Genomic DNA, 26,731 nt, shown 5'->3' with positions numbered 1-26,731 from the left:
AGAGTTTCTGCTTTTGTTCCCATAGGATGCTCTGTTATTAGATCAGCAGTAGCAAACCAAATTTTTGGTCCCTTGATTATAAAGTTTGACTATTTTGAATACCTCTTATGGAATTAAGATAATAATTTAAATTGTAATCAATTGAAATTGATTGCACCATGTTTGAATAATATTTTAGTAGTCTCACACATTTAGTCATATAATTTTTTTTTGTAAGTACTACTTGTCCTCACACATTTCCACAACATTTTGTACCAATGGCTGAGGAATATTTCGGTTGTATGGACGAAAACCTTTTGCAAAGCCCAGTCTACAGTGTCAAGTTCAAGATGCTGATACAGTTATTGGAATGGAATCTCCATCTCTTACATGCTAAGATGAAAAGGACACCATGAGCAAATTGAAGATCAGTGAGACTTACAGATTATGCCTATCTGATAGGCATAATCTGTAAGTCTGTGACTAATTTGACTAAAATGTGACACTATGTGATTAAAATGTGACACTATGTGATTAAAATGTGACACTATGTGATTAAAATGTGACACTATGTGATTAAAATGTGACACTATGTGATTAAAATGTGACACTATGTGATTAAAATGTGACACTATGTGATTAAAATGTGACACTATGTGACTAAATAGTGTTAAATGTGTCATGTGACTAAATAGTGTGTTGTGTCACTATGTGACTAAATAGTGTGTTGTGTCACTATGTGACTAAATAGTGTGTTGTGTCACTATGTGACTAAATAGTGTGTTGTGTCACTATGTGACTAAATAGTGTGTTGTGTCACTATGTGACTAAATAGTGTGTTGTGTCACTATGTGACTAAATAGTGTGTTGTGTCACTATGTGACTAAATAGTTTGAATTTTAATTCAAACCCACAGCCTATTCAGAAACTTTTTCCCTTTTTTTGTCTTTAATTTCTTTCCTTGCTAAGTGTTGTGAGTATTGATTACCTCTTCTTGAATAGTGTCAAAGAAGCATGTTATCACTAATGTGATATAAATATAAGGTAGTGGATGAAACATTTGCTATAAAAATGACTATCATAGCTTAACTACCCAAAAAGTTTCAATAGTTCTGTATTGTGACTCTTAGTGCATATTCATTTACAAAAAAATATCCCCATATATGTATACATTGCATATGCAGATAACTTCTACATTTTTTATTTTGGTATTTTTAGCTCGCTGCTCATTAACAGAGCACCAGTGACAGAAGAATTCCTATGCTGTTTCTAAAAAAAATTGAATACTTTTGACTCTCTAAAAATAGCATTACAATAAAATGGTCGATATTTATGTTTGGAAAATATTACAAACATCTCTATTAATTCACTAAACCCCCCCCCCCCACTCGTGGGGGGAAAAACTGATATGAAAATATTAAGAGCAATATTCAGTTGAAAAATTATAAAAAAAAAAGTGATAGACTTTAATAAACCTTCAAACATATGCACTTATTCTGAAAATCTTATGATTTAAGCATTTACAGTAGAGCATCGATTATCCGAAACGACTGGGGGTGTTTGGATAACTGATTTTTCAGATCATGATTTAACCAATCATTCATGGAAAAAAATTGTATCAGTGTCATAGGAGCAATATGAAACAAAGAAATAATGGTATTAAGCACAAAACTGTATATATTTTGTAACACACATCTTACAAATAACACACAGAACTGACTAGCCTAGTTTGACAAGTTCAAAATTGCCATTAAAGTAGGCCTACAGTTTAGGAAAAAAAGTCCACAATTTTCTTTCGCTTCATAGCCGAGACTTGTTTTTTTGCTGCTAAATCTTGAAAACATTTTAAAGACAGCAATTAGACAGCATCACATTCTTGTTCTAACCCCTTCATAGCTGTCTCAAGGCAGTGAAAACTTCCTCACTGGATGGCCATTTTTCAGCACGGTCATCACAGCTTGGCTCTTCTTCATCAAGAGGTCATCGATGACACTAGCAGTAATTTCATTATTCATCAATACTTGATAGCCAGGGTCATAGACAGACATTAGACATTGGAGTCAGTCTTGAATGTTTTCCAGTTGCATTCTTCAAATCCTGAAGATTCTTTCATCAGCCCAGCCAGTTCTTATACAGGGTGATCAGCAAATAAGCCCTTATTTCAAAATGAAATATATCTACAACAAAGATTAATAGAATTATGCGGTAAACGGTACGTTTATTAGCAAAACTGTAAGAATGTTGTACAGAAATTTCGAAAATTAAGTTTTTTTTTTAATTTTTTTAAATTAAAAAAAAAAAACTGAAGATTTTGGGGTTCCGAAAATCCTCATTTGTGTGAAGAGAAACCACTGCATTCGCCTAAAGTAACTGCATGGGCTGCGGTATGCGCCATGTGGGCTGACAAATTGTTCCAAAATTGTAACGTAACTTTCAGTAGTAATCGTTTCTCGCACGAAGAAGGGGCCGATAATGCCTCTGGTGCATACCGCAGCGCATGCAGTAACTTTAGGTGAATGCAGTGGTTTCTCTTCGCACAAATGAGGATTTTCGGAACCCCAAAATCTCCAGTTTTTTTTTTTTTTTAATTTTAAAAAACTAAAAAAAAAAAACTAAATTTTCGAAATTTCTGTGCAACATTCTTACAGTTTTGCTAATAAACGTACAGTTTACCGCATAATTCTATTGATCTTTGTTGTAGAGATATTTAATTTTGAAATAAGGACTTATTCGCTGATCACCCTGTACAAACCAGCTGTTTGGTGTCTCTTCAGGTGCAGTGATAAGACTCATTTGATAGAAGGAGCTTATTCCAGGAGGGGGAAAGCACTAGAGCGGAACTTGTACATGGCACGCAAATTTGAATTTACCGACTGGAACACTTTCTGTTAACCAATGCTTCAGTTGATCGGTATATACATATTAATGTTAAAAAAATATGCAAATAAATATGTACATTGGCTTGGATTATATGGCATTTGTATATAATCCAAGCTCTAGTGATATGCCTTTGAAATTCCTTTTACATGTATATAGTAAATTCCATTTTTGAGCAAATCAAATGGTTTATGCACCCGCAGAAGTCGAACTATTGTCCACTGTCTAATCTCATTGTTGAATGTTTATTTCATTACTTCCCGATGAATTCTTTCGCTTAGCATTTACTTTTTCATATGAACAGTGGGAATTGTTTTCTATTGAACTCAGAAAAGTGCTATAGGCCTTGCATTGTTTGGGATTTACTACACTCCCTGTTGAGGTACTTTTACATATTTAATTCCCATATTTTGGACTACTAGCATTTGTGTTGTCAATGCAAAGCTTTAGTGCTTTGTTTCACATGTGATATTTTTCAGTTGCGTATAGTATTATTATAAAGTACCATAAACTTTTATCAAAATTATTCCCATTCCCAAATCTGGTCCCCTCTCCGACCCCCTTAACTTCAGACTAATATCTATTACTTCATCATGTTGTAAGATATTCGAACATATTATAGCAAAGGAAAAATTCGCACCCATTTAAACTCCATTAACTTTATCCTTTCCCATCCAACACAGCTTCAGATGATCCCTTTTTAGTACATCCCAACTGTCCCTTTTCCTCCATGACCTTAACAAAGCCATTGATAACAAGTTACAAACCGATATTATCTTAGATTTTTCTAAAGCCTACGATAAAGTTCCTCACAATAGACTTCTCCCCTTATCACACATATTTTGAATAAACAGTTCTCTTTGTCTTAGTAAATTGAACAAAGATAATCAATAGTTTAGATAAAATGAAATGAACCATAAAATTATGTATTATATGTTTTAGATTCTTTGTGAAAAAATTAAAAATTGCAAACTATAATTGCTATTTTGTTTTAATTATTGTAATAAATTAGTGTTTAAAAATAAACATTGTAATATGCAAAAAGGTGTCTTCATCATGATATGTACCAATTTATTCAAAACATTATCCAAAAGCATTCATTTAGGTTTTTGATGGTTTTCAACAGTTTGAAAAACAGTTTTTGATACTTGTCATGTCAATGTCAAAAACCCAACCCTGATTATTGTGCTGCCTCCCACAACTTTAAAATTTTATAATTTTATAATGGTGTTCTTTGTTCCCATCTAACTGCCACACCCCTTAAATTTTGCCACCCAGGGCAGTTGCCCTCCTCTAGTACCGGCCCTGACGTGACCATATCCCAAGTTTCTCAATTTAAATATCTGGGCGTCATAATCTCAGCTGGTCTACATTGGAATAATCCTATCGATTGTCTACCAGAAATGTGTGTCTCAGTAAACTTTTCTTCCTTCGCCGCAACCTCAAGCATTCTACTTGTGACATCTAACTTCTCTGCTACGATACTTATATTTCTCCCGTTCTTTCTTATGCAGCTGAGGTCTGGAACCTCACCCACCTCTAGTAATATCAACAAACTTGAATCCATCCAAAATAAATCTGCCCGCTTTATTCATGTCACAACTGGTGGTCCTCTTTCAGTTCCATTTCTGATCTCAAACTCCAACTTAATCTCCACCCACTCACTACTCAGACTTATTCCTTGCCTAGCTATGCTTTATGAAATTACTCCTGGTCATCTAAATTTTGATACGTCCACTACTCTAAGCCCTCCTATTCCCAATAGATTTGATCACCCTAAAAAATTAAAACCTATCGTTGCTTCTACAGACTATTTTAAATAGTTTCTTTCCTAATACCATAGTTGAATGGAACAAGCTTCCCTCCACTGTTGTCAACCCCCTTCACGATCTCTGATTTCTTGTTAAATGTTAATAAACATCTATGTGTAAATCTACCGCTTCTTCTTGTATAGGCTTTTGAAAAAGCCAACAATATTGCATAAATAAATAAAAATTGATTGTGTAATTTTTGCGTTATGACAATGTTTCCAATTGTTCAAGTTATAGAAACCAGTGTATATTATCGTAACTATAATCTTGTCTTTTTTCAATTAAAAAACTTATGAATATGGATATATATTATCATTTATTAATGATCTTTTTACAGGGTGCAGCAATTTTATATATGCTTGAAAACTTCCTTGGCTTTGAAACCATGAAAAAGGGACTTACGAATTATCTGAATAAATACAGCTATAGAAATGCCAGAACAGAAGATTTGTGGAATGCCTTTTCAGAAGTAATTAGCTATAATTTATTTGTCCACCTGCATAGCATGTGTACTGGTTGGGACAGGGGAAAGAAAGGACATTAATTTTCTTTAGAAGTTTACGGGGTTGCTCATGGCATATCATGATGCACTGTATTTTTATAAATTTCAGTTTTCCAATTTTTTTTTCATTTTGTCAAAATTATTTTTCTTTGTAGTTGTTTGTTCTTTGTAAGATTTAACTGAGCATCAACTAGTTTACTTAACCCTTTTAGCAACATTGAGATATCCCATCTCCTTTAAAGCGTCTTATTTCAGCATTAACAAGCCCAGATAGCTTGTGAAGTAGATTTCTCAATGGAACACTTATCCCTATACCCCCTTATAGGCCTATCAGGCAGAGCGGGTGTGCTTACTGATGATCATAGCCACGCACCTGCTGTAACTCAAGAACTGCTATAAGATTAGAATCCTTTCCAACACAGCGAAAAAGGGGGAAATCGCATGAACAAAATGTTTGAGGGGGTGTCCGCTAGTTGATGTCAAGCATGATTAAACATTAGTATCTATAACCCAAAGAGCAGAATATGCTAAAATTTGTGACGTCTACAGAACAACCTGGAAAAATTTTGAAAAAAGTAGAAAAAAATTATGGGAATTTTTTTACATCCGAATATTTCCCAGTCAGCCAAGGGCTCATTGCAAAACCTTCAAAACATTCTGCTTTGGGGTTTCTATGCATCTCTTCATGTCTATTCACACGCATCGGATCTCTTGCACCCACTACAGTTGTTTCTAATGTTCTCTGGGTATCGTATCCATTTTGTGCGATTTTTTATTGATTTTAATTTTTCAGGGTTGCTATTAATCCATTTTGAACTAGCTTTGCCTTTTCCTGACACTGGTTTTTTTTCATATGATTTTCATACGAAACATGATTTTATATATATATATATATATATATATATATATATATATATATTTTTTTTTTTTTTTTTTTTTTTTGAGCAGCCACTTATTTCTATAAACTTTTGAAAGTTCTAATTATGCATATAATTGTATTTTTCAAAATTAATTTAATGTAAATTTTATTTTATTTATTCTTTTAACATCTATTTTAGGTTTCGATTTTTATTTTATGTTCGTTCATGAACAACAGGCGTATGAATTTTTTTAAATAAAAAAAAAAATCCTTATAAATTGTTTTTCTCATATAGTACATATATTAGGTTTTACGCAAATCATAATTTGTAAGCACTATAATCAAATGAAATTTATTAAATTTTTTCCTGATTTCTTGAAAAGCATAAGTGAGATCCCTTGTATTTTATATTATTTAAGAAGTTGTATAAAAATTTTGAAGTAATGCTTATTTTTTTAAACTTGTCAGATACATTGTTTAAGGTATCAATAATTAATCAGTGAAATTAATTTACTTACATCAATCAAAAACATCAAACTGACGCATTATTTTTTCAAAATTGGGCATTATTCTGATGTTTTTATTTCAATATTTAATATAAATTAATTTTACTGATTACTTATTTCTTCCCTTCAAAATGTTTTTCCCTCTGTATTTTTCCTCTCCCACATCTAAAATGTTTGAGAAGTATTAGAAAAATGAGAATTAATCTGGTGTTTTCATTTTTATTTTTCATTAATAAGATTAAATTAACTAAAAGTTAAAAAAAACCATCAAATTATATCAAACCATCATCCTAATTTTAAAAAAAATGTCAGCCCATAAATATCAGTAATCAAAAATATATAGTAGTATATATAAAAATTATGTAATGTGTTCACCAGTTCAAAGGGTAGTAGAAATTTGGTAAATCAGTGATTAATCTCACTCACACATGTGCACGCTCACAATAATTAGTAACTTTAAATCACTTATAGGTAGTAAATTTTACTAACTATACTTTGAAGAGGACTCGCACTGTATCTCAGTCCGTGATTAAAAAGGATTTGATCCCTATGCCGGCATCTTCGGTGGGACCTCAGGCAACACCTTCTATAACAGAAAGCCTCCACAGGAAGCTCGTGACATCATTGAAGTTCTGCATTTCCCCTATAATCATTGAATATACTGTAAAAAAAGGTAAAGATTTTGCATACATCAGAATCTATATCCCACTTTACTAACTATAATGCTTGGTAAATTTAAAATCACTAATTTGATCATTTTTGTCACACCTCTGTCATTTGCTGCACATTAGAGATAGTTAGATCGGGACCATCAATTTATTGTTTATTCCGAATGGCTGCCTTTCTCACTGAGAGGTTGGTGCACTAACCCCTTGGTGAGGGACCTTCAATGGTAGCAATCTTCTTCTGTAGTCATGTCGAGTTTCTGTTGTACCCCATGTCAGGAAAGCTACTGACAAGAATGAACTGGGTATCAAAGTCATGACACTTCTAAATATCCTTTGTTACTTTGGACCAGTGTTTCTCAACTGCCAGGCCCCAACATCATTCATACCAGGCCATGAGTGATTGGCTGTTTCCTTTTATCCCATTCACTCACCGTTAATCATGTGTTTGGCCGGGCCTTCCACTTACAAAAATAAATTAAATCGGGTTGCAGGCTTTCAAAGGTTAAGAACCATTGCTTTAGACAAGTGTCTTATTGGCCTGGGCTACCATGCCCATTAAATCACTAATTAGTTTCAATTGTTGCAAATAGCTATGGGGGTGATTATTAGCTGTATTATGGGGTGTGAAATAGAATATGAATACGATCTAAATTGATTGCGCACACCACCTACTGCTACAGGGCCAGATTAAGACTCTTGAGGGCTCTAAGCACTTGAGTAAATTTGGTGCCCCTATTTTTAACGTTTGAGGGCTAATCGTTTTTACTTCCAGACATTCTTCACGTTTAGTTTTTTTTGGCGAGAATTGATATCCATGTGCACTGCATTTTACATCTTATTCATTGAATGCATCAATCATGAAAAAAAAGGTGTGTGTGTGTGTTGAATGAAGTTTTTTTTTACACCTCCATGCATTTATTTTATGGTAAACATCGCATAAATATTGTGTACTAAAAAATTAAGAAAACACAAGGGCCACCGGACTGGTTGGAACTTATTCTACTTATCTGATGAAATCGTAACTTGTTTTCTTTGGACTTAAGTATTCATACTTACTCTTAACTTTCTAATTCTTGATTCACAAGCTCAATTCATTGGATTAGTGCTGCCAAGATCCATGTTCTCTTTAAAATAGGGGCTCTAACCCAATAAGAAAGTGTATTTTTTATATTATAAATTTACTATAGAGTAACCTCTGGAAAATTCTGGCCTGAGGCAATGCCTTTTATAGCAGAAAGCCTCTGCATGAAGTTTTGATGTCACTGAAGTCCATTTCACCTGTAGCCATTGGATATAGATTCTGATGTATGCAAAATCTTTACCTTTTTTTACAGTATATTCAATGATTATAGGGGAAATGCAGAACTTCAATGATGTCACAAGCTTCCTGTGGAGGCTTTCTGTTATAGAAGGTGTTGCCTGAGGTCCCACCGAAGATGCCGGCATAGGGATCAAACCCTTTTTAAACACGGACTGAGATACAGTGCGAGTCCTCTTCAAACCAAGACTACTGATATTTCTAGGAAAAATTAAACAAAACACGTTCTTGAATGAAAATAGAAAGAGTGAGGGTTTTTTTTAAGAAGGAATTTCGAAAAAATTCTTTCCTTGAATCCTTCCTTACCTTGGATTATCCAGAATTTTTGGGACTCTAGTTATTGAGACTCTACTTTACCTTATTTTTGGTTAATCACTGTCATCGGGTACTTTTTTTTCTGATATATTTTCTGAGTTTGCTTGCAATCTAGATCTGGTATGGTTTGATAGTGTTTCTCTTATGCTTCTAGCACAGTTGATCCACTTATGATCCATATATGAGTATACCTGCAGATCTACAAGTTTTAAGTTCGTGTTCTTATTCTGTATAACTTTTATTACTCTGTGCCTTCTCGACGCAGAGGATACGCCTCAAGTGTTGAGAGGACCTCGTGGCAATTACATCTAGTTACAATTTTTGAGAGTAAGTATGCAAATTAGAAAGCAGGTATTTTTAGCTGGGGGGTAGAAAAATTGCTTTGTTTGGGGTCCCATCAAAAGCGTACGCAGGATCTACCTTTCCAGAGAAATTTTGAGTTACTAACCTTAAAAAAAGCTTTTTAAATTAGCAGATATTGATTTGGTAACATATAAAATTATTTTCTTTCGATATTGTAATTCTTTTCACACAAATGTTTAATTTTTTTAATTGTCTGTGGGGGTACGGGGCTCGACCTGTGATTAAGATTATGAAGCCTATGATACTGATAAGAATGTCCTAGCAACTTCCTTTATGGAACTTTTGTGACATCTTATTCCAAAAACTCAGCATTAGCATGAACTCTAGTTTGCAATATTATTAGTTTCTCTAGATTTAAGATTTCAATATTGTTGCTGTAGAAATGGCATGTGCGTCTCATCTTGCATCAAAGAAGAATTTTAAGATAATTTAATTTCCAATATGATCTTATGAGGATTTTCTACCAAATTGTTAATACTGTGAAAAAAAATTTTAAATAATAAAAAATATAATTTGATAACTTTTTGTGGTGTCCCTTTTCTCTTGATTCCCTAAGCACGTGCTTATTTTGCTTAATGGCTAATTCAGCCCTGTACTGCTAGCATTGTTGACAAAAATTTGCTGAAAAGGAGGGTTTCGAGCAACTTTTATCAAAGAACTGAATTTGCTAAAGATAGAGTATCAGAATGTAGCCAACAGTTAGAAAATGTGACAAGAATGAGAAATTTTGGCTTCCATATATAACTTTGTGCAACCAAGACATTTAATATAAAAAAAATTTATATTCAGACCACCTTTTATGAGATTTTTTTTGAAAAAAACGTCTTACATCTTACACCATTTAAATATGTACCATCAGAATATACTCCAAGAATATAAAATGTGGTAAGAATAAAACATATTGGCTAATAATGAACTAATATGATATTTTTCAAGGGGAAAAATTATATTTAGGCTACTTTTATGTAATTTTTTGAAAAAAAAAAATTTTTTTTTTTAAAAAACCACTTGGTTAAAACCATGGTTTAAACCAAACAACCCTGATGCTTACATAAAAAAGGTAGTCAGAAGAATTATAAAAAGTGTGTTTGTGATTCCAAGAAATTCTCATTTTTGCTCCCAAAAAAATCTTTTAAAAATACTTTAAAATATAGATATTCTAAACACTGCACTATGCAGCAATTTTTTGAATACACATAAACTAACATTAAAATAAAACTTTAACCTCAAAGGAACACATTTTCTTCGAAAACAATTTTCTCCCAAAAACCATTTTCCCCCAAAAAACCCGGGTTTTTTAGCCTAAAAAAAACCCAGCCCGAGGAGCAAGTTTGACAACCCTGATTCACGCGGGAGCAGGTCTCATTTACTCCATCTGAAAGAGGCCTTAGTTTGCTCTGCAGAAAGCCTACTTCATTAAACAAGATATGGCATTGTGAAAGGGGTTTAATGATTTCTGCTGTGGTGCTTAAAGGGTTAAAATTTATTTATACAATAAAATAGTTATTTGAAAGTTGTATGCAGAAGTTACATATTGTATTTTTTTTTCATATTTAATATGTAAATGCCACCAACAGGTAGCTGTTGGAACGAATCGGCTTAATGTGTCCAGGATTATGGATACTTGGACAAAACAGAAAGGCTATCCTCTTCTTATGGTGGAACATAAGGACAGGATCGTCACCATTCGGCAGAAACGATTCCTGTTATCACCTACAGATCAAGATATAGCAACACCTGCAGATCTGTCACCTTATGGTTATAAGTGGTACATTCCAGTTACTTATAAGACAGACAGTATGGATGGAGAAAATATATTTTGGCTCAATATGACTGATGGTGATTATTACTATTATGAATAATTTTTCTGATTTAGAAAGGCTTCATAATGTAAAGGCTTTGTGATGGAGAATTATATTTGATTTCTGTTTGAAAAACATTCTTATCTTTAATGGTGATGAATAGAGCCCAGAAGTTCAGGAAAAATACCATAAATTCCTTTTTTTGCCTATTTTCAAGCTTATCCATAAAAGTCTTTTTTGAACTTTTTCTGCCATAAATGTCTATCTTAACATAGTTTTAAGTTTATTGGTGCATTTCAGAGGCCATAATATGCAAAATTTGGATATTTTGAAGCATTGAGAATAAAAGAAATGCTTTTTAAAAAAATTTCCAAATGTCAGTATTAATTTTCATCAGAAAATGGTCCCCACCCCTCTAACTCCATTTAAATGTAAATAAGTGATCTGAGACAGGGAACTTGGTGTTTCCATGAGTTAAGTTTGCTTTGACCGGATAGTGTTAAACGTAGTGTTTCAGATGAACCCAGTTTATGTTAGAAAAGCAGAGGAAAATTAGAAATTTGTTTCACTGCATGCGTCATATTATGTGTCTCGCTCAGGCATTGAACTGAATTTTATATGTATATCTGACCTATGTGTGTCCAGGTTTGCATCATGACTCTCACAAGACGAGGTAGGAGAAGACGGCTCTGGGGGCCCCATGTTGTTTTGATTGTTTTTTTACTCCATAAATGCACTGCAAACAACTATGGCTATTTATTTTACATACATATTTTTTATTATTCGATTGAACTGACCAGATTCGCCCTCAGGGGTGTGTGACAGATGCGGCCACACAGAGCCCCACAATTGGACGAGTCTTGCATATGTGGGAATATAAAAGAAAGTAATTTTTTTACAACACTAGAACAAGGTAGCTATGTTTCAACTATAGAAATGATAGTGATTATTATTACAAATAATACATCAAATTAACGAGAATTATTCGCAACTCGAAGGATCACTACAGATAATTCTCTCTTTGGGCTCTACGTCTGTTAATGGTGGCCCTGGAATTGAACTGAGGGGCCTCAAATACTTTATTTTGCGCTTGAAATAAATTTAACTCATAATAATGCAGTTATTATAAACTCTAATTGAAACAGTAGCGGGATTGTGTGAAACCAATTTTTCAGCTAGTTTTTGGACCCTTAATACCTTTTAGTTTTTAGTCATTTTTCCTTAACAAGCATTACACAGGAACAAACTTCACGTCAGGTTTCACTGCATATACACACACATTCCCGCATGTACCAATTCATTAGAGGTTTCGCAGAGGAATATGGATGCGATACATGTGTGGTTTAGTAGTAATAATAATTTTTTCCTTTCTTCAATAAATCATAAATTCCTTTTTTTAGTGCCTATTTTAGGTGTTTTTAATGCCTTTTTGCATGCCTGTTTTGATCATTTTTAGTGCCTAAACTTCCGGGCTCTAGTGATGAAACATGTTCCGAGATGGCTAAGGAATTCATAAATGCTATCATGATCAATTACTCTATAAAGTTATATATCAAACTTCTAAGTTTGTGTTTGAAAACTTACTGTTTATTTTCTCATCCTCGCTCAACTGAGCAAAACAATATAAAATTCTATTTGTACTAATTGGAATTTATACATTTGTTATTAAGTGATATGAGTGAAATAATCGTAGTTGAAAGTACAACAATTTTTTTAAATAAAATACTAGTATATGCTTGTTGATTATCAGTATCATAAGAATTCTTGTGTAATGTCATTACAATGAAAAAAATTTCATTAAATTCATATTAGTTCATGTTTCTCTTTCTCTCATGACCAGGTCAGTTTTTAATTCCTAAAAGAATCACATGGTTGAAAGTGAATGTGAATCAAACTGGTTTTTATCGTGTAATGTATGACACAGACATGTGGAAAACCCTTATCGATGTGATGAGGACAAACCATGAAGTAAGCCATATTGCCTGTTGTCTATAATTTTAACTGGCAGGTTTTGAGCTGTCTACAATATTAAATATCTATTAGATTGTTGTGAAACTTTTAAGAGCATCAAAATGAAGGAATCTGGTCTAGTGCACATTTTGCAAAATGGGCACTAGACAAAATTGCTCAAGCTTCATAATGGGGTATTTAAACATCTCCAGTGTAAGCATTTCCACTCTCATCTCATCAATAAAGAGTATGACTTTTGAATAGCAGTATGACCTGTTCCCTCTTAGCTGCATATTAAAAATGCTTCTTGCCCATGCAAAGTCACTAAATACACTGTATGATGTGTAGCCAGCTTTCTCTATTCATAGGAAAAAAAAGGTCTGTGCAGGTAAAAGAAAATTTAGAGTACTCATGGATGTCATTGAGTTTAAAATAATGTGCTTTGCTGGTGAAACTCTTAACACTGTGATTTCATGCCAAAACACACTAAAAACTAATTAGAGATTCACAGTTTTCAAAGGGGCTTCTTTCCATCCCATCATTAAGGGGTTCCTGAAGTTTCATAATTTTCTTATGGGATAGATGTTGAGGCTTCAGACAGCTCAAAATTATCTGCCAATTTTATGTCATATGTTTCTATACAAAATTTTTGTATGATGCTCAAATATTTTGGGAACTGCTTGACCAGCTAGGAACAAATTTTGCATATTCAAGCAAAATCAAATTTAAATAATAGGCTCTTTTCACACCTAGAAGTGAAAACATGTCTGATATTATTTAAAAAAATAGACAAAAATGATTGTTTCTCATCTTGCAACTGTGATTTTCAGATTTCTTTTTGTCAGGGTAGCCATGGTCTCAGTGTGGCTGCACCTCTCACACACACACACCCCTTTATAGTGACTGTTTTTGCAAAACGAATAAAAAGTTGTTATTGAACGTTTTTATTCCTCCTTTCATCTTAGCAGAACATGGAATTCAATAATCCTTACAGTGGCAATGACGAGATATCTTGTCTCACTTGATGTCTTTTATTTTGGCAATTATGAAATACCTTGTCTGCTTAAAATCTTCTTATTTATGTAATATAGAGTCCAGCTAGCTCTGTACAAAGGGCTTTGTTGGCTTGTCGACGTGACCACAGAAAAGGATTGCTATCACAAGGAGTCCCATACTGAGGGGTCAACGCACCAAACCTCTCTGAGTATAAAAAAGACTGCTGTTTGGATTTGGCAATAAATTGTAGTCCCGGTCTAATTAGCCCTCGTGAGCAGAAAATGGCAGTGGTGCTCAAAAATTATCAAAATTTGTTCGCAAACATATTTTCCATCTCCCCAACCTGTCAGTTCAATTGCTAGTGGCCAGAGTCAGCTATTGTTCAGTTTTTGATAACAGAAACAGAGAGACTTTTTTTTTTCTTTGTTTCAGGGTAGTGTAGGAATGTGTACAGTATAAATAATAGAAAGAGTATTTCTCTTCCTTGTTTTTTTTTTTAATTTTCTGTGTTCTGGGGGGGGGGGGTCACTTATTAGCTGCACAAAATGGTTCTTGAAAAAATGTGTTGTATTTTGCAGGAAGTATAGTGATAGTTATAATGTGAATCAGGGAAATTATAAAAACTGCTTAAAGGGTTCATAAAAAATAAAATTGCACAGAACCAAAAAGAGTCGTATTTCACTCCACTTCACAGAAATTGACAGATTAACAAACATTGCTTTCAGGCTGCTGTCTTAACAACAAAAAGTTTTGTTTTGTCAAAAACAGAATATGATAGGACATAGAGATTGACGTTTCAGATTCTGAACTGCACTCGACGAGTGTGAATCAATAGGCTGTTAGAGGGAAGAATATTATTTTTTTAACTGAGAATCTCTTGGAACAGAGGCAGGCCATGAGTAATGTGTGGGAATAGACCTTAAAATTAATTTAGTTCTTAGTCCTGCGTAAAATTGGCTTGGTAATGAAAAAATTTTACATTTATCGTTTTAGTTTTTACAACTTTTAAAACATATTTGATTTCATATATGAATTATGTCGAAAAATAATTTTTGTTTTCAGCTTGTTAAATCGTTTTTATAATAATTTTTGTTAATCATAATGTAGGAGAAAAAAATTCAAATACATCTCTTGTATTTGTTATGCATATCAATATTTTATATTTTTAAATTGGTTAATCTGAATATTGGTTTATATATGATAATTAGTTGATATTATATTCCATTTTTGTTTTTCATCAATTTGTATTGATCTTTAGGGTTAGACTGATTGAATCGCTATACTTTGAATTTCAGCTATTTTTCAACTTTTTATGTTTTAGATGTTACATCCCGCTGATCGTGCCAACCTTTTAGATGATGCTCTTACACTTTCTAGGTAAATATTGGTTCTTAGTGAACCTTTTAAAAAAATTTTCATGAATCTATTCACCAAAAAAAGAGTACCCTAAAACTCCTAATGTGATGTCATCAAATGAAATCTTGAGGAAATTACACTTGTTATTAACTATGAATTTTTCTTATTTTCCCTTAAAGCTTGGCTGTAATAATGCATTTTCCAACAACGAATATGCCAAATGTTCACAAAAGTCAATCTTATAAAACTGCAGGGTTCGTACGGGTCAGGGAAAACCGGGAAAACCTGGAAAAGTCAGGGAAAAAAAATTTTACTAAAAAAAAGTCAGGGAAATCAGGGAAAATGGCCCATTTTTGCTTTAAAACCTGGAAATTTCAGACAACGGCCTGGAAAATCGTCACGATTGTTGTCTGATCGGGAAAAAAGATTGATCAAAAATAATAATAAGGGGAAAAAAATCCGTGGGGATGAAAAAGGGAATTCCGATAACATCGTAAATATTGATAATCCGTAAAATATTGCAATATATCACAAAAAAACGTTAGATACTGCCAAGGAGGAAGGAGGATTTCGTAAGTCCGCTTGGAAAAGCGTATTGCTACGAATTTATCGTAACTTTTTCCTAGTGCTTCCCCAGAAACATCATAACTACGCATTGTAGAAAGCCATTGTAGAAAGGTACAAAGCGCAGTTGCGATAATTTCGTAAGTTGACTTCAGTTAGGAACGACAGATGACGCACGGGTATGGTTTGATTTTCCACGTGGGTATTTTTATTTGAAAACAATACGTTGTAAGAAAACTTGTCTGAGCGGATCGTCAGTAGGATGATTGGATCGAAGCAGTCAAAAATGACCCGTATGGTGGCAGCTTTGCAGTAAAACTCGCAACATGGGCAGATAAGTTATCCAGAACTATGCCAAGCACGTGAAATTAGAGTTCAGTGAACAACCCCCGATTGCGTAGCTTCTTGGTTCTAGCACTTACGCGAGTGCAAGCCAACTGTAAAGAATTTTGATGCAGTGAAACCAACTACATCTTTGACTAATTATGTCACAAAGGAAACAACTGTGAAAGCTTAAATCTTGTGGGCATTGAAATTGCCGAAAAGGGAAATCTTTCATTCCTTAATTGTGTTCCATTTTTCTTCTCCATCAGGTGTATTTGAAAAGCATGAATGTGTGTAAAAAAATCTGCGATAATGATGTCATTATGATATTGTAATTAAAATTATTAATTTTATAATTAATATAAATAATTTTATAATATAATTAATTTTTTCGAAATTTTTATTAATTTATAAATTTTTTGATTTAAAAAAAAAAACCCTGGAATTTTTTTAAAATTTGACTGGAAAAGTCAGGGAAATTTTTTTACGAAAATGAGTATGAACCCTGAACTGATTTTTTGTCTGTGTTTTCTCAGTTACAAATCTACAATTTTGAATCAATATCAGCCAAATTTTATATATGTATCAAACAGGACCTGAGAAGAATGATAGGCTGCTCTTTTTTTTATAATTGTCAGAATTTGATGAACGTTGAAAAAGTCAAAAAATTATCTGCAAAAAATGGTTCTTAAGTGTAAGGTTCAGGAGAAAAGAGGTTGGAAAAAGGCAGAGGAGAAACAGGAGTCGCGAGAGAGGGAAACGAGAACGATTAGAGACATTCGAAAAGAGGGGGAGTGTAAAAGTTTGTACCGAAGAGACAGGATGTTTTCGTGGAGGTGTTGGATAATAAATTAAATAAAGTGTTGTTTTCTTCCTTTTGGGAGTCTAGAATCCAGTTATTTCGCCCTGGAATCGTAGTGGAGGTACAGCCGAGGACCTACGACCGATAAGAAGAAGAGGGGAACTTTACTGGCGCAGTCGACAGGATGAGGTTGTAGCTTCAACGACTCAAGATTGCGAGCTGAATGCGAAGAAGAGTGTCCTAGCGACGGTGGAACCACCCGGTTCGTATAGAAGGATAGTAGCAGCGTCAAGCACCCACGCTGTTTTTTTTTTCGTGAAGTCAACCCGACAAACGGTGCTTTGAGGGGCAATCCTGCCCAGGCAAAAAGGAGCAAGTGTTGTACGGCGGTATCGAGACGATAAATAAAGATGGTGTATTTGGCAAAGGGGAACAAGGAGGATCTGGAGACCATGGCCGCCAACTTGGGGTTAGAAGTCCGACCGGAGTTCAACTTAATGCAACTAGTGAGTACCATACAGGTAAGTGAACTGTACAACGAAGCGACGTGCAGAGAGATGCTGAAAACGATCATAGGCAATAGGAAAGAAAGAGAAGAGATGGAGGAGAGGCGTAGAGAGAAAGAGATGGAGGAGAGGCGTAGAGAGAAAGAGATGGAGGAAAGGCGTAGAGAGAAAGAGATGGAGGAAAGGCGTAGAGAGAAAGAGATGGAGGAAAGGCGTAGAGAGAAAGAGATGGAGGAAAGGCGTAGAGAGAAAGAGATGGAGATGGAGGAGAGGCGTAGAGAGAAAGAGTTGGAGGAGTGGCGTAGAGAAAAGGAGATGGAACATGAACTCGAAAGACTGAGGATCGAGACAGGAGTCAGAAGAGAGGAGAATAATCAAGCTGGGCGCGGCAGAACCCCCAGCCGGGATTTCCAGAACATGATGCAAAAGTTCAGAATGGAAGAAGACATAAGTCTGTACCTGGTGCTGTTCGAGCGGCAAGCTCGTCGCGCGGCCCTGGCACGGGAAGATTGGTTAGCTGAGCTCTTGGGACTTCTTCCCTACGAGATGAACCAGTTAATTGCCCGCGAGCCGGAAGAGCAAGTACAGGACTATAATCAAGTTAAGGAATCGTTATTGCGGAAATTCAAACTCACCCCAGAGAAGTTCCGACAGATGTTTTCTTCGTGCCACAAGAACCAAGAGGGCACCTGGAGAGACTTCTACCATGAACTCTGTACCTATTTTGATGGATGGACGACGACTTTGGAGGTCACGACGTTTGAGCAACTACGAGATTTAATCATCAGCGATCAAATGAAAAAACGCGTCCCAGCTGATTTTAAGGAACACTATCTGGACGAGTGGAGTGATATGGTGTCTCCAAGTGATCTATCGGAGAAACTAGATAGGTTCGATGATGTGAAGAGGACTCTGAAGACACCCTTCCCAAGTGACAGAACGAGAACCCCAAGACCGGTTCATCAAAATCCAGGATGGAAAGCCAGCGAGAACCAGAGACTTCAGGGTAAGTCCTTCCCACCTAAAGCGACGATGGGTTCGAATACTAGAGAGAGAGCCGCAGTCACTTGTTACGCGTGTGGAGCAGAAGGCCATATAGCAAGGTTTTGTCCTGCAAGAGTCCAGCAGGAGCCCTTGAGTCGGGCCCAGGCGAACTCTGTCCAGACAGAAGAGGGGGACATGATTGAAGAAACCACAGTCCTAACAGCACATATCACTGTGCCGGCAGCTGGTGTCGGTGCGGACATTGACACACCGCAGACCGTGAGTTTGAAATATGGTCAGAAGACGACAATAAGAGGCGTGGTCGATTCTGGGACCCAGATCTCAGTCGTTAGATCGGATTTGGTTGAGATCGACGACAGTGAAGGCGAGGGGAGAATAAGGATCAAGTCCGCATTTGGCGAAAGTGAGATAGCCCCTCTGAAAATATGTATGATGAAGATCAGCGACGGCAAACACAGGTACGTGCCGATTTCTTGCGCAGTGTCGAGTCGCTTGATAAATGAAATGTTAATATGTCCGACGGCGTACGACGCACTCTTGGGAAATGTACTAGTTCCAAGTCCGATCAATGAGCCAAGCCGTAGGGACGGTGTGTGTACTTCATCTGCCGATGGCAAACAGAAGGCCAACGACGGCAATAACAACGATTTTTGCATACCTAACGAAGAACTTGAAGAGAGGATCACATCCCAAGTCGAGAGCTACTTCACCGACTTCAACATCATGAAGAACAACTTTCTGCTGAAACAAATCCAGAGAAACAAGGAGGGCTACATCAGCCTGAGGTTGGTCTCATCTTTCAGGAAGGTCAAGACCCTGCCAAGGATTATAGGGTCGTCCGGTACTGTCTCAGGAACTCGAACAAATTCCAAGTCAACGGAGGAGGCACTAAAGTGCGCCAGATTGTGCCCATACCGACTTCCGAGACCAGATGCGCAAAAATGATCCTGGTCTGCAACATGCCGTTCGAGGAAATGACACCCGAGTCAGTGTCGCAGTTTATATCAGAACACGGAGAAGTCGTCGACGTGGTAGTCGTCAATCGAGGATCTAGGCTACCGGATGTCTGTACGAGGCGCTGTCTCTGCGTCAACGGGAATATGGTGAAGAAGACGTTCGCCCTTATCAAGTGCAAGACCAATCGGGTCGCGTCCGCATCCGAGGGCAAGGCCTCGCAGCTCAAGAAGATGAACTCGGAACGATACGACGATGATCATGCTGTCAAAGGGAGGAGATCCGCACCGAACCGGTTCCCGGCTAGGCAGGAAACGTCCAAGCAATCGAACTGGCGATTGTTTTCGTGTCCATTTGCCAAAGGAATCAACAGAGCTACGAACCAGCAGTCGAAGACCGAGAAAACCAGAAGCCAACCGGCTAAATCTTCAATCGCCAACAACGGCGTGCCCAGGAATCAGGACAGGGAAAGGCCACCCTTCTCTTATGCCGGTGGTAACCACCACCCCATGAACTCTTGGATGAACAACCGTTATTTGCCATTCAAGGATGGTATGGCCGCCAAAGTAGTTGCTGCTGAACGATACAACGCTCGCCTACCGGATAGCGTCATGCGTTGGCCTGGCGGACCCGGAAGGGGGATATGCAAGGTAATGCCGACGCCCTGTCACGGTAGCCGTGAGAAACCGAGTTACGCTCTTGAAGCATCATCATCATTTAAAAATGATGGATGTGCTTTTCGATGATGGGACGTGTAAGGTTCAGGAGAAAAGAGGTTGGAAAAAGGCAGAGGAGAAACAGGAGTCGCGAGAGAGGGAAACGAGAACGATTAGAGACATTCGAAAAGAGGGGGAGTGTAAAAGTTTGTACCGAAGAGACAGGACGTTTTCGTGGAGGTGTTGGATAATAAATTAAATAAAGTGTTGTTTTCTTCCTTTTGGGAGTCTAGAATCCAGTTATTTCGCCCTGGAATCGTAGTGGAGGTACAGCCGAGGACCTACGACCGATAAGAAGAAGAGGGGAACTTTACTTTAAGCTTCAACAATAACTTAATAAAATATATAATTTGTATACCTGTGGATCTCTTTTTCTCTCTTAAACAATGTTTTTAGCATGTTTATTTTTGTATATCACTTCTTTAATTTCCCTGCAAGCCTAAAGAAAACCCTAGTAGTGCCAGGTATTATTACTAGTATTTCATAATTTTTTTAATTTTGGTCATAAAAGAATTAATATTTTTGTTTAGTGCATAAAGATTTTTCCCCCCACAAATAAGACTCGTAGGACTATAAAAAAATTTAAGTTTTTCAGAAAAGAGAGGAAAATAGCCCAGCTTGTAAGGATTGGGAACCAATAATGTAATATTTCTGAGCTTAGATGGCAAAATGCCATAAGTCACTTTTCCCAAAAAATGGAGTTCGCATTCTGTAGTGTCTTGCTCATCAAAATTTTGAAAGGTGGCAAAATTTAGTCTTTCCTTTTTTTCTTTCTGTTTATGAGGAAACAACAGAGGCAAATTGTAATAACTAAAAAACCAATAGTATTGCATTTTGGAAAATATTGTTTACAAATTTACCATTGTGAAATTCTGAAAAAGTGACATAACATTTTGCCATCTGAGCACAGATTTAATTTCAAACTTTGCGCTGGTGACGCAAGTGTTCAATTTTATTTTGAAAATTCTAATATTTTAAATTAGCCTGTGATAGTATTTACTGTTAGTTTGTTTTCCCCATTTCCAATGTTTTCTCTGCATTCGCACCCCTGAGATATTCCCTGCTCATATAAATTAATTTGTAATTAGTAAGATGCTGTCTTCCTATTGATTAATCATTTTGTTGTTCACATTTTTTTCTATAGGGTTGGCATTTTAGACAGCCATCTTGCTATGAACCTGACACGATACTTAGAGAATGAACGCAATTATGTAGTTTGGGATAGTGCACTTTTGCAGCTAAACTTTCTTTATATGCTCATGTATGATAGTCCTGGACTTCATTTGTATCAGGTGAGATGGTTATGACTAATTAAGAATGGAAATATGAATATATATATACTGAAATCCCAAAAGAATTGTGGAGATGTGAAACACCATGTATCATCTGAGGTCTAATAGATCGATGAAGTGTAACAATCCAGTCAGGCATGTACTTGTCTACAAAATTCTCCTAGATAGTAAGCTATGTTATCCTGATAGCTATGCATAATTGTGTGGTGGTTGTAGGTACTTTTGCATGAAAGAACTTTTCATATTGAATAAATATTTTGAGTTCATGCTTGGTGACTGCAGAGGCTAAACTGAGCCACTGTACGGTCATGTGGGCATTGTACTGTACTTTCATCGTAAAGATCCCGATGCAAACCCCATTGTAGACACAGTGGTCTGAAAGTGATGGTTGGTTGAAGTTGGTTTTCTGCAGTTTTCCAACTTTGAGGTGTGACTGCTCTGGCTGGTCTCCCATTTAAAAAAGTCTGTCCATAGTCTCCAGACAGACCTTCAACATGATACTTACATGACATGAAAATTCAAGCATTGACCATTTTTACTTAAACATATAGAAGAGGCAGATGGCAGCACCAGCAGTAATACGACATACACTCACACCACATGTTCCAGCATGTACCTATTTGTTTGAAATTCCGCAAAGAAATGTTTACGTGGGTGCATATTCACAGATAACTACTACAGAAGTGGTACAGTGGATAAACCACAGAACACATATACTACACATTCCAACACACCTTAATTTGTTTCTTTAGAGCAGTGTTTCTCAAAGTGGGCAATGGAATGGTCCGGGGGGGGGCGATAAAAGCGACAGATTTAACATAAGATTCTATGGGTTCACTTGAGTTGGGGGCCATGAAAGAAAAATTTCTGAAGAAGGGGATGATGGAATGAAAAGTTTTGGAAACTATACTTTATAGAGGAATATTTACAAGGCACGTGTGCTGTTTAGTTGTAGTATATATACAATGCCACAACAGGCAAAATGTCTAACGATGTGGCTGAGAATTGAGTAGTAGATAAACTATTCTCCAGAATAATTTAAAGAATAAATAATTAAACTTAGAGTTAAAAAAAAACAATTTCCCTTCATGTGGACATGGTGAGTTGTCGACCTAGATGAAGAATCTCGTACTTATGTTAAATCAGTGAAGGGCTGTAAAAAGTAAGAAGCTGTGTGTAATTATTCCAATTTAGCAGCAGCATATCTGAGTGAATTAAATGACCCAGACCATACTTCACATCATAATTAAACTTATTGACTTGGATTCATTGTTTCATGATGATCCCAATCATAAGCTCCTCCCCATAGTTTCCCAAACTTTTCATTCCTTAGCTCCCTTCTTCAGAAACTTTTTCGTCTCATCACTCCCTCAACTCAAGTGAACCCATAGGGTCCTATGTTAAATCTATAGCTTCTGTAGACATGTCAGGAAAATTCACAGACAACAATTCACCGCTAGGAAGATTCACCGCCATGCAATTCACCACTAGGAAAATTCACCGACAACAGTTCGATGCGAGTCAGTTAGTGTGGGAGCCAGTGATTGAGTTACTGAGTCAGTGAGAGAGGAGCGAGTGAGTGACCTAATGAGTATGTGAGTAAGTGACCTAGTAATTGAATGAGTGAGTGACCTAGTGAGTATGTGAGTGAGTGAATGACCTAGTGAGTATGTGAGTGACCCAGTGAGTATGTGAGTGAGTGATTAAGTGATTGAGCGAGTGACCTAGTGAGTGAGGGAGGGAGTGAATTAGTTAGTTTTAACCTAAGCAATGTCACAAATGATTAAAAAATCTGATTGTTCTATGTTATATTATATGTATTACAATATCGACCTAATGACATATTTATAGCTTCAGCGGTTTCGGCTCGGCGTGATTCCAACATATGACCCCCTCCATTATTGAACCCCCCCCCCCCGTAGGAGTCGAATATGGAAAAACCTTCCTTAGTTCACGTCGTGAAACAAAACTATTCACAAAATTTGATATCAGCGGTTTTGGCTCGGCGATAATGAATCAGTCAGGACATGTTATTTTATATACAGTATATAGATGTAGCCATGCACTAAAACGGGATTTCTGAAATTTCATCACCCATGGGGATCATGAGGTGTTAAAGTGGTTTAAGGGGAATCATTGCTGAGTGAATCTGAGATTGCAGAATCCACACCAATGAAGTCGCTGGTAACAGCTAGTTCATCATAAAAAAATAATCCATTTCTTACTGATGATCAACAATGTTTTTTATAATATCAAACTTATAACAGATGATTTTAAGCATTTTATGGAGTTAATTCCTCGCGTATCCACTTACTTTATTATCTTTTAATTAATTCTCTGTTAACATTTTAACATTTGACATTTCATTAGAAGATTGAGTAAAATATAGAGTTAATGGAATCATTGAATATATTCTCTTGTGCAACAGCAATTTGTAATTTCTTCTAATAAAGTCATTATTAAAACTTTCCGCCATATCTTCAGGATCACTGACTAGGTCACTCATTCACTTATTCACTCACTCACTTATTCACTGTGTCACTCACTCACTTATTCACTGGGTCACTCACTCACTTATTCACTGGGTCACTCACTCACTTATTCACTGGGTCACTCACTCACTTATTCACTGGGTCACTCACTCACTTACTCATTGAGTCACTCATCCACTCAGTAGCTCACTCACTGGGTCACTCATCTACTCAGTAGCTCACTCACTGGGTCACTCATCCACTCAGTAGCTCACTCACTAGATCACTCAGTAGCTCGCTCACTCAATCATTCACTCACTCAATCCCTCGCTCGCTGAATCCCTCGCTCACTGACTCAGTAACTCAATCGCTCACTCCCTCGCTTTCTGACTCTCATGGAGCTGTTGTCTGTGAATTTCCCTAGCTGTGAATTTTCCGGCGGTGAAATTTCCTAGCGATGAATTTTCCGGCGATGAATTTTCCTAGCGGTGAATTGCATGGCAGTGAATTGTTGTCAATGAATTTTCCATAAACCAGCTTCTGTTGCCCACCAAGGAGTGATAATTATTAATGTATTATTATTTTTATTAAGAAGACACCAACGAATAAGGCAAATACACAAAAATACAAAAATCCTAATGCATTTCGAGAAAAATGGGTGTCGTCTTCAGAGGAAAAGTATTTAACCACAGGTAACGCTGACTGAGTTTCCCACTTGGGTTGAATACCAAGTTTTAACGCTTGGTTGTAATGCAGAAAAAGTATGTCTGTTTACTTCAAACATTGTTTTCAGAATGAAGCTGTGAGCCTGCATGAGATACTAATGCAGCGTCCTGATTGGATGCTTGCGGAATAGTGCTACACGATTGGTCTATTCAAATTTTCTTAGAATTCCTGCCCGAAATTAATTTAAGCCATGGTGTTGAGATTGAGGGTGTAGATTTATTATCATTACTAACGATAATAAATCTCAACTCTTCCATAATGTATTATTAACTGAACTCTCCAATTTTTGGAAACAAGTGTATGTTCTCTCATAGAGACAGCGAGATCAGTGCAGACGGAAACTACGTAAATAAGAGCTGCAGTGTGGACTATCATTTCTTACCATACCAGATTCAAATTACCCCCCCCCCCATGCCCAGCCCTCAGGGCTGATGATGGGATTACAGAGGGACTAGTTAACAGCCTAGGAAGGTGTATTTAATGTACGTCAGTAAGTATGTATTTGTGCATGAGAAATATTGTCAAAATTGGGAAATTACAAATTATTAGAGTTCCAAAAATACTGAGAATAAACATTTTTAGTATAAACAAAGTTTTTAGAGTTCAAAGGCTTTTGGCTCAAAGTCGTACTAATTGACAATGTGGACATCGTCACAGTGTGTGATGTTTTCCGACGAGTCCAGGTTTAGCTTGCAGTCTGATTTACGTCGGACTTTCATATGGAGAACGCCAGGTACCCGTTACCACCAAGACAACATCATTGAACGACACCGTTACGGTGGTGCAGCATTGCTCGTTTGGGGTGGAATTATACTGGGTTCCAGAACAGATCTGCATATTCAAACCGGAACCATGAAAGCCCAAATTTATCGGGACATCATTCTGGAACAACATGTACGTTTGTTTAGGGGTGCCATGGGCGCAGAATTTGGGTTTATGGATGACAACGCCCGTCCTCACTGAGCAAACATCGTAAACGAATGCCTTGAATCAGGATATAACCCGTATGGAATGGCCAGCATTCTCTCCTGACTTGAATCCGATAGAGCATGAGTGGGACATGCTTGGCCGACAAGTTGCAGCCCGTCAACCACCTCCTACATGTGTACCGGAACTTCGGAGAGCATTGCTTGCTGAGTGGAGTGATCTTCCCCAAGATCAGATCGATAATTTGATACTCAGCATGCCTAGGCATTGTACTGACTGTATTTCATCGTGTGGGAGGCATACAATGTATTAACCATCATACCAACCATGTAATAGTAAGTTTTTGTGAAGGAGATATTTTTTACAATTGCTCCAGGGAGCAAAAGTCGTAGTTTTTATGAATGGTATCATACATACACCATCGTTTTTGTTCTTTATCTTTTGTTTAATAAATGGGCTTTATGAATAAGTAATGTTTGTTTTGTTTCTGAACCTTTATTTGCCAGAGCTGGCATTATCCTTAATTTATGGACATGAGTGTATTTCCACTGATGGCTGGATTTTGGACTTCGCTTTTTTCATGGTTGTGAAACTTTTTCCAATCACTTTGCGATAGGAATGTGCTGTTGGTGATCTTTTTGCCGATTTTTCAAACATGGTGAACTTAATCATTTCGTGAGATTTTTCTGGTTGGGTTTTTTTTTTTTAATCCTCGAGCTGATGTTGTCAGTTGCTCGCAGCTCAGTTAAATCTTTTTATGTGCCTCACGCACTTCTTTGCTTGTTTTGTTGACTAATTTCTTAGTTGCCAAGATAACTTATTCATCTTTCTTTTCTTTCAGCAAATTATGAATGTTAATGCTCTAACTAGAGTGAAGAATATTACTTTATGAAACGTTTAATGTTTATCAAACAGAAAAAATAATTTGTTTTGAAATTTGGTTTTTTTTTTAATTTTGTGCAATGTTTTCTAGTTTGCTTTTTTCCCAGTGAAATACTTGACTACAGCACATTAGTTTTTAATTTTTACTGAAAACTTAGTTAAAAAAATTTTTTTGAGGGATATTTTGCTTGTCAAGGTCATCAGTGACCTTTGATGATTGCACAAGAAAATCTGCTACTTCCATAACTCTCACTCTAGGT

At 36.3% G+C, this 26,731-nt stretch overlaps 1 protein-coding gene across 2 annotated transcripts in view; it reads left to right on the top strand.

Annotated features, from left to right (window-relative positions):
• LOC149083331 (glutamyl aminopeptidase-like) overlaps positions 1–26,731 on the top strand; it is an 87,961-nt gene that overhangs the window by 32,327 nt on the left and 28,903 nt on the right. For both annotated transcript variants that reach the window (XM_089236561.1, XM_089236560.1), the window contains exons 8-12: positions 5,005–5,136; positions 10,776–11,037; positions 12,841–12,968; positions 15,268–15,323; positions 21,318–21,465. In XM_089236561.1, the coding sequence (XP_089092687.1) occupies positions 5,005–5,136; positions 10,776–11,037; positions 12,841–12,968; positions 15,268–15,323; positions 21,318–21,465 (726 nt within the window). The remainder of the gene's footprint in view (positions 1–5,004; positions 5,137–10,775; positions 11,038–12,840; positions 12,969–15,267; positions 15,324–21,317; positions 21,466–26,731) is intronic.

This window comes from Pholcus phalangioides, unplaced genomic scaffold, assembly GCF_987345545.1.
Source record: "Pholcus phalangioides strain wild (caught in Gottingen) unplaced genomic scaffold, Ppha-v1.0 ptg000009l_1, whole genome shotgun sequence".
NCBI classification, from domain to species: Eukaryota; Metazoa; Arthropoda; class Arachnida; order Araneae; family Pholcidae; genus Pholcus; species Pholcus phalangioides.
The sequence above is the reverse complement of the archived record's forward strand: the minus strand, read 5'-3'. Positions and strand labels throughout refer to the sequence as shown.